The sequence below is a fragment of the Suricata suricatta genome, chromosome 1 (genome assembly GCF_006229205.1).
Source record: "Suricata suricatta isolate VVHF042 chromosome 1, meerkat_22Aug2017_6uvM2_HiC, whole genome shotgun sequence".
Classification (NCBI taxonomy): Eukaryota; Metazoa; Chordata; class Mammalia; order Carnivora; family Herpestidae; genus Suricata; species Suricata suricatta.
This window is the reverse complement of record NC_043700.1, coordinates 41363573-41375900: the sequence shown is the minus strand read 5'-3', so window position 1 is coordinate 41375900 and position 12328 is coordinate 41363573. Positions and strand designations below refer to the sequence as shown.

The window sequence follows — 12328 nt, the reverse complement described above, 5'->3', positions numbered from 1 at the left end:
AAGGAGTGTGTGTGCTTGTGAGCAGAGGAAAGGGCTAGTTCAGGGCATGAGCCAGCCTTTGTGCAAATTAGCCAGTTACAAAAAAGCAGACTGATTAGAAAGGATGCCCCCAGTTAGAAAAATGTGCCTCTTTTGGCTGACAGATGAGGGAAGAGCTCAGCTCCCTTGGCTGATACAGTTCTGAGCCACAGCATATACATATGTGTCATACAAAATGGCTGGACTTCAGCCTCCTGAGCCAAGTGGCCCAGGGGTGCACAGTACTAACTAGGCTTCGTGAGTCCAGGCCCTGCCACAGACCCACCATGGAAGAGGACAGCCGGGCAGGCAGCACCCACGGGTCCTCTGCTTGGGGGTTGGGGACATCCAGAAGCCCACTCTCATCCTTGGTGACTGCCCCAGCAGGGCAGCCCAGTGCAAAGTGAGAGGCCCAAAGAGAATGGTCTACAGAAGGCAGGATTAGATTGCCCCAGAGGAGGTCAGGCCCCATCTCTCACCTGGAGAACGTGTTCCGGGCGTAGTGCATGATACTGTCAAAATCATAGGTCTCTCCCAGGGACTCCACTTCCTGCAGCTCCATCTTCAAGAAGTTATACTCCTGCCCTGCGAAGACCAGGAAAAAGGTGTGGAGGGGTGGGAGGGGTGGGTCTGTGTGGGACGCAGTGCTACCTTTTCAGGGTGGGGAGTATGGCCCCTCAGGTACTTGAGAGGTGCCCCCCTACCTGAGGGTTCCAGGGAGCAGCCAAGGGAAGTCTGGGGGGGTAGGGGCGGATCTCTTACAAGAGTCTGTCCAGCAGAGGGGCAGAGTCAATGAGGACTGGCTGGAGGGAAGGCTCAGAGAGTATAGGAAGGAAGCACCCATTTCTAGAACCACAGGGAGGTGAAGCAGGGAAGAGTGGAGGAGGCCTGGGGAGGGAGGAAGGAAGCAGGAAGGGAAAGGAGAGGGGGTAGCCAGGAGAAACAAGAGAGAAAAAAACCCTCAGAGGAGAGAATAGACAGATGGCAGAAGACTGGGTAGAAGTGAATAGAAAGGCTGAGGTGGCATGGGGGAATGGGTCAACTCCCTCCTCCCCCTCTCTTCCCAAGGCCAGCTGGGCTGCTCTCCATGGCCTCTGTGTGCAGGACCAGGACCTTCCCAGACCCACGAACAGCTCCACAACAGATCTGCAGTCTCGGAGCTTCTACTGGCAGGGAGCAGATGCCTCAGGGGTAGGGTCTGGACCAACCTGGGCCCTAGGGCAAGGGCTGCCATAACACTGTGTTGACCACAAGCTATGGCCCCAGGGAGCAGCTGGTAGGTATGGGACACAGCTAGGCACTAAGGCCAAGGTGTGTACCTGGCTGGATGTTTTCACGCACGATTGAGACATGGCGGTCCCGGTCTGGCCGCGTGTGTTCGTGCCAGAAGCCGATGACGTGGCCCAGCTCATGGACAACGATGCCGAACTTGTCACAGTTCTTGCCAATGGAGATGGCCTGTGGGCCCCCACCACGGCGACCCACGTAGGAGCAGCACCTGGAGGGCGGGGCCAGCTCAGGGGGGCGGTCCCGAGCTGGGGGAGTGCATCCACTCAGGGGCCGGGCGAGGCTGCCAGGGGGGGTGAGGGAACGAGGTACAGGGGAGGGGCCTGAGCGTGGGATGCCCGGCTGTGTGCAGGGGTCACAGCCATACCAGGGGGCAGCTCCTGGGGAGAGATGATACGGGAGCCTGCCCAGATGGGGCAGCAGCAGTGCCCAGGGCAGAATGTGGATCGGGATGATGGCAGAGGGTGCAGTGCCCAGGGGCCCCTGCTCACCCGCAGGGTCGATAGGTGAATACAATATAGCTGTCCTCGTCAGTGCGCTCCAGGAAGGTGACACAGGTATGCTTTTCCCAGTGTCTCATGGCTTGCCGGAAGACTGCCCTCTGGCTGCCTGCCAGATGAAGGGGGCCAGGCTGTCACAGCATTCAGGTGAGCCCACCTCCACCTACTGCCAGAATGTCAGCCTCTTGTTGGACAGATAGGCAGAGGGTACCACTCATACCACTACACATGACAGGGCTACACCAAGGCCAGACCCAGATGCAGGCTGCTCCCTCGGCCCCACAGCATCAAGCTCACCAGTGAAGTTTCCCCCAATGACAAAGGGGATGACTCCATCGGGCCACACTCGCTCTGGTCTGGATGTGGCTGCCCGCCGGCTCCGGGACTGGCTTCTCCATCTCCCACAGTTTCTCGTCTGTGCCTGTCCACTAGTGCTCTGGCAGGTGGGGGTAGAAGAATTTCCTGGGAGAGGAAGACATTGGTAGCAAGTAAAGGAATGGGAGTGGGGGGAAACAAATGACCCTCTATCCACATTTTGGGGTTGGATTCCATATTTGTCCACTTACTAAAATTTATTTGTAACCTCAAAACCAATAACCTTAGGTCTGTCATGGTCAATCGCTGAAATGCACAGAACAGTGAAAAACATGAGTCATCCCCATTCCCAACTGAGGTGAACAAGGTGACACTTCGCCTTCTTGTTTCAGCTCTCGGACTGTAAATAAGTATCTCTTTCATAGTATATTTAGTGCTGCGCTTTTTTCTGTATTTGAGGACTTTCTGTTGGTAATTTTGCTCTTTAAAATAACTCTCTTCTGTCCCAATAGTACAGAGGCACTAGACTGCTGTTCAGTGTTCCTAAGTGAAGAAAATTCTGATGTACCCTATGGAGAAAACACATGTATGTTAAATATACTTCGTTCAGCCCCTGAGTTATAGTGATATTGGCCATAACTCAAAGTTAATGAATCAACTGTGTATTAAATAAGGGGTCTTTACATTTTTTTTAATGTTTATTATTTTTGATAGAGAGAGAGAGAGACAGAGAGCAAGCAGGGGATGGGCAGAGAGAGAGGAAGACACAGAATCTGAAGCAGGCTCCAGGCTCTGAGCTGTCAGCACATGGGCTCAAACCCACAGACTGCGAGATCATGACCTGGGCTGAAGTAGGCTGCTCAACTGACTGAGCCACCCAGGAGCCCCTAAATAAGGGGTCTTTAAACAGAAATATACGTAAGACAGGGTTACATACTGATCAGTTGGTGAAAATATTGTGACAAGAGGCTTGTAGGAACCTAACCCTGTATTTCTCCTAGGACTGATGAATGGCTTGGTATATGTGAATTCAGTATTTGCAGTGACTTTATAGAATACGGTTATTCTATACCTCTATTCATAACTACCATGGATAGTGAGAATGGACCAAAACTGAAAAAGAAAACAATGGTGTACTAATTTCCTAGGAACTGTGGGGGACTTGAGGCTAGGAAATATTCCTTTCTCGTCTAATAAAACTTCCTCCTTGTGGAGCATACAGAGCTCAATGTCTTTAAGTGTTCCCAAATACATGTTCTCATTTGACATAGCGGCTTTCTGGAATGTACTGTGCAAGTGTCACCATGTATTATTTGAAAGATGAGGGGACTAAGGCCAAAGATTTGCCCCAAGTCACTTGGTGGGTTAGTGGCAGGCCCAGGTGCTCCAGTTCCTCCCTTCTGCTTGAAACATTTCTGCCAGTCCCCTCTCAGGCCAAGTAGGCCTTGCTAGTCATCAGGCCACCAAGTCCCCCTCCAGTGCCAGCTCCTCTCTGGGGGAGTCTGACCTTTACTCCACAGCTGCCCATGCCAGGATCCTCCCTCATGCTGGACAGGACAACCACGAGAATGTGCAGAATGGGCTCTAGGAGAGAATCCCCATTTTGTGGCAATGGGAGGGCACCCTGTAGACAGCACCGTGTTCCAGAGCAGTTGCAAAGCTGGACAGAAGTGAGCCAGCCCAGGTACTCATTCTTCCTATTCTATCACCCATTCACAAGTGCCAGGTGGGTTGCTAGGTGCTTGGGCCACACCCAGGGATAAGAAGGACCCATCCCTGACCTTGAAGAGCTTTGAGTCGAGCTGGGGAGATAGACATATAAAAGAAAAATCACTGAAATGTGGTTCCATGAGTGAGATACTAGCAGAGAACAGAGAGGGCACAGCAGATGGATGTATAAGCATGCCTGTGGGATGATCAAGGAAGATTTCACCAGAGAAGGCCTTGAGATGCGCTTTGAAGGAAGTTTGCAAAGTGGGAGCATGAGGACAAGCTGGGAAGGATTGTGGTGTTGAACAAAGAGGATCAGATTTGGAGTGAGAAGGCTTGGGCTCCTGTCCAGCTCTGCCACTGACCAGCTAAGTGGTCTTGAATGAGTCATGTTATCTCCATGAGTCTTAGTTTCTATATCTGCAATACAGGACTTGTCCTGACATCTAACTTTGAAGGTAGTTGAGGAAAAGTTAGACAATGCTTCTGAAAGAAGGATGTCACTTCTTTGCTCCTGGGTATGTCTATACTTGCTGCTCCTCTGGGGAAGGGACAAAGATATCCCAAGAGAAGACAAGCCATTATGCTAGGTTTAAGCTTATGGCCCCTGTCCTGAGGGCCTGGCTGGGAAACAGGGAGGTTGCTTGTTTCTCCAATTCTGGAACCCATTTCTGGGACATGGAAAGGCCCGCCTGTATCCAGAGTACCTGCAGTTTTGATGGAAGACCTGTGGGTTGCATGCTGCCTGAGATCCGCAGCCTGGTGCACCTGGAAGGCCCTCAAGTCCTCCTCATCCAGGGCGATGTCCCCAAGGAAGGCAGCTACAGAGAAAAGATGAGGCCTGGGAAGTTAATCCTCCTACCCAGCACTGACAGCTCCAACCCCATGGGCACCACCCCTACCCCCATAGCAACTTCAGTCTTCAAACGCCTTCTGAAGAAGGGGGCCATAGGGGACTGGCTTTGAGGATCCCTGGGGAGACTCGTGCTCGCTTTTGAGTTGGGAATCTAACAAAGCTGATACCCACTCCCTACCAGAGGAAGACATGATCATGTCACTTTTCCCATCACTCTGTAGCAAATATTTGGTAGGTACCACATGGTCCAGGTACCACTTGAGTGATCAGCAAGATAGAAGAGGTTCCTTGCATGGGGTACCTGGGTGACTCAGTCGGTTAAGCGTCTGACTCTTGGTTTTGGCTCAGGTCATGATCTCATGGTCATGAGATCAAGTCCTGAACTGATAGCAAGGAGCCTGCTTGGGATTCTCTCATTCTCTCTCTCTCTGCCCCTCCGCAGCTTGTGTTCTCTCCCTCTCTCTCTCTCTCAAAATAAATAAACTTAAAAAAAAAAAAAAAGCAGCAGGCCCTGCTCACATAGAGCTAATCTTCAACAATACATAACTAAACAGGGGCATCTGGGTGGCTCAGTCGGTTGAGCGTCCGGCTTTGGCTCAGGTCATGATCTCATGGTTCATGGGTTTGAGCCCCACATCAGGCTCTGTGCTGACAGCTAGCTCAGAGCCTGAAGCCTGCTTCAGATTCTGTATCTCTCTCTCTCTCTCTGACCCTCCCCTGCTCATGCTGTCTCTTTCTGTCTCTAAAAATAAAAATTAAAAAAATCAATACGTAATTAAACAAACACTGAACTCAAGAATTCCAGATAGTGATGAATGCTATGAAGGAAACAGAAGGGGGTGAGATGATAGGGCATCTACTCTGTGGGCCCATAACCATGGCACCGCGCCAAGCCTGTGGTATTCACTCAACAAATGCCATTTCAATTAAATTGAGAGGAGGCTGTGAATAAAAATTGGAGCAGATAGGCCTATTAGAGAAACCAGGACACTTAACAGGAGCTGCCCAGTTAGGAGGAAAAAGTTTTAACGGTTCTCAAGTGATTCCTATTCTGAGTCTCAGGGTCCCCTCTCTGGAGGAAGAAAGGCCTGGGGGAATAGATCTCCTGAATAGGCATTATGATTTCTGGACCTGGGGAGAGATGTTTCTGGAGAGATGAGCTAACCAATCTGCCTGCCTTTTGAGAAGCCGGGAGCAAGAGGAAGCAGTAGAGAGAGTGCTCTGGAAGGAGCTCAGAGGCGAGCTTCACCCTGAGCTGGGCTGGGGGAGGCGCGAGGCTGAGCTGGATGGAGGTGGGGTACAGAGCAGCTTCCCTGAAGCTCCACCCATGGCAACATCTGCTTCTCATCCGGAGCGCTACACAGGCCTGGCGGCGGCATTACACAAATTATTTTAACCTTGAGGCCTTGCACACAGGTTTCTCCTCCCCAGATGGCCTGCTGGGTGGACACACACACACACACACACACTTCATCGCACAGAGAATCAGCCACATGGGTTAGTGATCCTACGGACACTTGGTGACATCCACAGCCATGTCCTCAAACAGAACTACGTGAGTCACAGAGATGCCCCCCGCCCCCAGCCACAAGTAGCACCCACACCACCCTTGCAGGTAGAAGGCAATCCAGAACATTTATTCAAGTGAAGTATCATATCAACATTCTTTAGACCTGCAAACACATGGCCATAGATATATACTTTGACGGGATCTTTACCTGGATCAACTTAACGTGGGAGTCCCTCTAGCAGTTATCTAGGCCCATCTTCCATTTTACAGATATGGAAACTGAGGCCCAGAAGGGAAATGGTCTCCCACACTGCTAGTCATTGGAGAGGCTGGATTCATAACCCAGGCCTCCTGATTCCTACTCTGGCACTCACTGCACTCAAGCTCATTACCTCTATAGAGCCATATACACAAAGATAGACACTCACTCAGACATACACATCCACACACAAAAATACAGTTATAGACTGTGTGTTCTAAAAAAACACAAATGCACAAGCTCCAACACAAATTATTTTAACCTTGGGGGTCAAGGCCCATTGAAGCCAGTAATGGCAGCAATATTGATGCCTTCTGTTAATGTTGAAATCTATGTGGTGCTTCCCAGTTGGCAAAGTGCTTTTGTATTATGAATTCACTTAATCTTGGCCCACTGAGGATGTGCCCGTTAAACCATATTCTACCTCTGCATTTGTCTGGGCATGTACAATTACAAACTGCTGGAGAGATAACCGAGAGGCTAGATTCCAGCCCACCTCCCTGACTTAGAACACCTGGGCTTAAGAAAGGAAATGAGTTGCCCAATGTCACCAGGGGGTAACTGGTCCAGAATCTCTTCCATCACATCAAAAGATTCTTTTCTGTAAAATGTTGCCCTCGGTGGCCTTGGCTCAGCAACTGATGGGATAGCAGAAGACATTTCTTAGCTGATATGCAAAGATCATGGGATCAGAGATACGCTCCAAGAAGGCAGTGGTGGCTTCCTATGTGCCAACATTCAGACAGGCACACTCATGCTGCATGAATAACCCCACACCTTTGCACAGACATGAGCACTGCCAGGCTCACGTGCCCACACCCATGGGCATTATCATATATACATGTAACTGGACATTTAGACTCGTCTCTGCACACAGCAGCAAAAAGCAAAGTCTTTGTAGTTAGACCTGTCTTTGAATCCCAGCTTGGCTAGTATTAGCTGACATGTCATATAAACTACACTAAACCTCAATTTTCTCCTACATAAAAAGAAGCTAACAATAGAAATCTGTCTCCTAGTATTACTGCATGAAATAAGGCACATAAATAAAGCACCTACCACAGAGTAAGGAGCACAGTAAGCACCCACTAGATAGCCACTGTTAATATCACTCCAATAACAGCCCCATACACTAATGATCTCCTCTCTACGTTGCATGGACACATTGGTTCGCCCACATTGGCCTCCCAGTTGAGTGAAGCCCCAGAGTGCTCAGAAGCAGAATCTGGAATTCCAAGTACAGAGGCCACAGAATTTGCTAGCCTGTAAGACCAAGGCAGTGGGGGAAGGGAGCAGGGCAAATGGAAGGCGGGAAGGCCCTAGGCTGGCTGCAGAGCTCTTCTGCAGAGCAGTGTCCTGTGGTGGGGATGTCATGGCTGAAGAATGTGTGGGAACAGAGTGGGGGTGGGAGAGACACGGGGTGGGCAGGAGAGCCTTCTGGCCAGAGGCTGAGCCTGAAGGCCCTGCCCATTTGGGATTCCCTCATGGGGAAGCTGGGGAATCTGGATGCTGGAGGGTGCAGGACACCTCCCCCCCAACCCTTACCCGGAAGGAAGCCCTGAGGTCAGGGTCAGGGTAGTAGTTGTTTTCAACACAGGATCAAAAGTTTGTTTTGTTTTCCGGCTGTAAACCAGCCAGGAGCACTCGTGGCTGTTCCATTGCCAGGCTGGGAGCAGGAGAGGAAAAAGCGCAAGGTGGACCTCATGTGCCCATCCTGTAGGTAGGGCTCTGGACTCCAGAGTATCCTCCCCCAGGGTGTTGCAAGGTATCCCTTCCTGCAGAGAGGGAGAGGAGCCTCACTGGTGTGATGGAGCCCTAATGCCACAGGTACCGAGTATATGCAGGTCCCATTACACAAATGCAACCTTCTAGCCGGGGGAGAACATACTTAAGCTCCCACAAACATGGGCATGTACTCAATCACAGCTGTATGCTTATACACACGTGAGTATTTGCATGTGCCCTTACATGTACTCAGAACCCAAATGCATAGTTGAACAGACTTGCTCATAAAGGAGGGGTTCACCCATAAATGTGCCCAAACCCCATCTTTACTACTTCCCTATGTAAGCCCCAGTGTGACCAAACATACAAGTAATTGCATGTGTACATCTCACAGGCCATACCCCAAAAGGAGAAGAGGGCCCTTAAAAATGGATAGGGGCGAGGTGCAGAGAGAGAGTAAGATTAATCAGAGAGATTAATCAGAGAAAGTTAATCAGATAGATTAACTGATTTCCCTGGATATCCTTAGGAAGTCCTTAGTGGCCTGAGTGACACATTCTACTCCTTCCCTAATATCTTCTCCCTAAATCTCTGGAGAAACTAGACCTCTCGAGAGTTCCTTCTTTCTGTGGAGTCCCATTGGTTCCCCTCCATCTTGGAGCCCAGGGAGACTGTCTTTTCCTCCTCCCTTGGGGCACCTAAAAGAGAAGGTGATGCAGGGAGCAGGGGCATAGGTGGGTGGGTGACTCATTCAGTGTCTGGAGAGGGAATGTGGTCCGGCAAGAGAAGAGATTTCTTTCTTCCCAACCTCTGGAGTTTGTGACCTACTCCTCTAAGGCTGCTTGAAGTCCTAACCTGGGCCACAAGGCCCTGGGCTGAGGACACTGATAAGGGTTGGTGAGCTACCATCACATCTCATCTCCTAAAAGCAAACTTCTGGGCTGCCAGCTGAGGTCAAAGGAAGGTCCTCACTGGTTCATGTGTTTTCTCTGTTTATGGGAGCAACTATGTCCCAATTCCTGCCTCCTGGGTCTCTCCCAGAGTCCTGAGTCATGGCGAAGACTCCTGGAGCAGCCAAACAGAGCTGGGAATCTTAGGGAAGGACCCTTCCCCGCTTGATGGTTTGGCATCCTAACAGAGAAGAAATCAAGGCTGGCAATCTCCCTGGGCAAGGGGGAGAGAAGGGGAGAGACAGAGAGACAGACCTCATATGTGCATGTGACAGCCTGCACAGCAGAGTGCAAGCTTGGTGGAACCGGCTCTCAGCACACACATAGACCAATGTAGCTTCCCACCTATTGTTCTGGTGTTGCCCAGAAGATCCAGGAAACTCTCCAGGGTATCTAGGGTCTTAATTTTGCCTTACTGCCTTCAATTCTGCCCTAACTCTGACAGTACCTGCAAGAGGTAATCTCAAATGAAGAGGCCTGCTTATCCTGAAAGATCACAGGTGAGCCAAAGGAGTGAACAGGGCTTTCATTCTTGCTCCCCTGTGTGTGAGGAGAAAAGGAGAGAGCTGTAGAGGGTCCAGGAAGAGGAGTAAAGAAAACATATCAGGTGCATCCAAAGGAGGTAAAGCCAGGTACACCTGCCACAGGGCTCAGAAAGGGCAAGAGGACACAGCAACACAGAGAAAAAGACCCTAGGGACCTAAGGCTTGAGGGTGTCAGTGTGGGGTCTTAGGGAGTCAGGGCAGAGGTACACAAGGCTGCACTAGTCACACCCAGGAGGGAAGCCTGATCTGACCCCGAATCTTGGCCTTCTCAGGCTTTCAGCCCCTCTCGGCCACCCCCCCAGGCCTGGCCCAGCTCCCCACCAGCCTCACTTCACCCTGGTGCAGAGCTTTCTCCAGAGCCCTTGTTTGAAGTTCCAACTCAGCCAGCCCCACCCTAGCATGAAATCTGAGACTGAGGATAGAGCCCTCAGCCTCCTGCTGCCTCCTCCAAAAATCACTCCAATTCCAACCAGGAGTGAGATACATCAGAGTGACTTCCCACCCCTCCTTTAAGGCCTTACCTCCTCCATGAGGACCCCCCCCAAATCTTCCCAGCCTGCTGTGATCACCGTTTCTCTACCACTGTCATGACTGGGACTGCAGAGGGACAAGAGGCTCCTTGAGCCTTTAAGTGCTTTCCTTCCAAGGTAGCACATCACGCACCTTGGTTTGTGCTGTTGTTTACATGTCCATGTGTCTTGTGCACCTACTGCACTGGAAGCTTGTTGAGGGCGGGGGCCATGTCTTACACTTCTCTGTATCTCCCACAACATCAAGCCCAAGGCCTAGCACATACTAGCATTTAGTACATGTAGACCAGTTGAATAAATCAGTGATACAAGGGCAGGGACAGGGAGAACACTTCCTTTCCCTGAAAACCAAGCCCATTCCTCAGGAAAAAAAAAAATGAAGTGAGAGTGTGAGGCGCAGAACACAGGGGAGTAGGCAGCAAACATTTATTAAGTGCTTACGGTATGTTAATCTCTAATAAGTGTTTTATATATGTTCTCATATTTAATCCTTACCACTAGCTCTACAGAGAGACATATTATCAGTTCCATTTTACAGGTGAAAAAAGCCATGTTCAGAGATGATAATTAACATCCCCTAGGTGGTGGAGCTAATGAGTTGTGGGTCCAGGATTGACAGCTTAGGTCAAAGGCTTGCCTCCAAAGGCCAAGCTCCATCTGCTTAGCTTCATGCCCACCCCAAGCCCAGGGAGAAAGATGATGGCTAATGACTGGGTCACCCACAGCCCAGCAGGGGTGGGGAAGGGCCGAGAGATTTGGCCTCTCCTCCCACTGGAAGAAGGGTCTCCTACTTTGCAGCTTGCTGTGATCCATCCACCCAAAAGGGAGAGTCCAGGCTTAGAACTAGAGTGGCCCAACCCCTAATTCTACATACAGGCACTCCTAGAACCCTAGCAACTGTGCCACTGCCCCTGCCCCTGGCTATTTGGAGACAGGCTGAAATCAGAGGCAGGAAGTTGAAGAAAGATTCTGATATCTTACGTCCTGTGTGTTCTCTTGTCCCAGGCAGCCTGTTCAGGGTCATCTGATTAGGCAAACAGCCTGAGTGCCTGGCCATCTGGTCACTCCAGGGGCAAGACCCCTCTGGGCCCAGCAGGAGTGAAAGGGTTACTTGAGGTCTTCATGGACAAAGAACACACACATACAAACACACACTCCGGGGGCCTGACCTCAACTAATTAGTCTCCAGTGTCTGTGAACTGAGAGAGCTAATATACAGTATTTGAATTCTCTTGTATTTTTCCCCTTTCCACCCTAACTTGACCTGTTAGGTCCCTCTGGCACATAAGGGCAGAGGTAATTCCCCCTCCCTGGCTGGCTTCTCTAACTTTGACAGCTCTCTTCTCTGTCCCAGAAGGTTGCTGTGTTCGGTGGGGTGACCATGGGATACACAGGGAGAATGATATCAGAGGATCTCTTGAAAAACTTTCTTCTTTCTCTTGGGTTGGGTGGGGGCCTCAGGAGACTTGCTCCTCAGAGATGCCAAGGCCTCCTGCACCCCCTGGGCAGACAGATGTGCGGCCTGGGGACACTGGCTGGAAAGACTGGCTGGAAAACAGGGACGTCCTGGAGCCCGAGATGGGGGAGAAGGAAAAAAGTGCACGCACACACACACACACACACACACACACTCACACACGGGAGTTTGGCCAGAAAAGTTTCCTGCAGAAGGAAAATCCTCCTTGGCCGCAGGTTTCTCCCTGGACCCAAAGAGCTTCCCCAGGAATCCTCTGGGAAGAGGAGGCAGCGGCAGCAGCTTCCACAAATAGCAGCAAAACTTCAGTCCTAAAAGTCCCCCAAACTTCCCCCTCCCTCTCTCCCTCTTTCTTTTGTTCCCCACTGCATTGCCAACCAGGCAGCTCCCGGCTTCCCACACTGGACTGTCCTCCCCCAACCCCAAACCCTAAGCAGCTCGCGCCTCCCCGCCGGGCCTGCCCGCGCCGCGGCCCCGACGCCCCTGCCGGTCGGCGGGGTGGGGGACGCCTACCCGCCTTGCAGGGGTCTTTGTAGTTGACGGGCTCCGAGTCTTCTTCCTCCCCCAGGTCATAGGTGTAGTCGGCCAAGTCCAGTGGCCCGCCCGGGCGCGCGAGCAGCAGCAGCCAGAGCAGCAGCGGCAGCGGCAG

At 51.2% G+C, this 12328-nt stretch overlaps 1 protein-coding gene across 1 annotated transcript in view; it reads right to left on the bottom strand.

The window, feature by feature from the left end:
* Window positions 1-12328, bottom strand: part of BMP1 (bone morphogenetic protein 1) — a gene marked incomplete at its 5' end in the record, with an annotated part of 44387 nt that extends 32059 nt beyond the window's left edge. The window contains 6 exons of the mRNA XM_029950332.1: window positions 498-603; window positions 1338-1516; window positions 1797-1914; window positions 2103-2267; window positions 4538-4651; window positions 12193-12328. Of these exons, the coding sequence (XP_029806192.1) occupies window positions 498-603; window positions 1338-1516; window positions 1797-1914; window positions 2103-2267; window positions 4538-4651; window positions 12193-12328 (818 nt within the window). The remainder of the gene's footprint in view (window positions 1-497; window positions 604-1337; window positions 1517-1796; window positions 1915-2102; window positions 2268-4537; window positions 4652-12192) is intronic.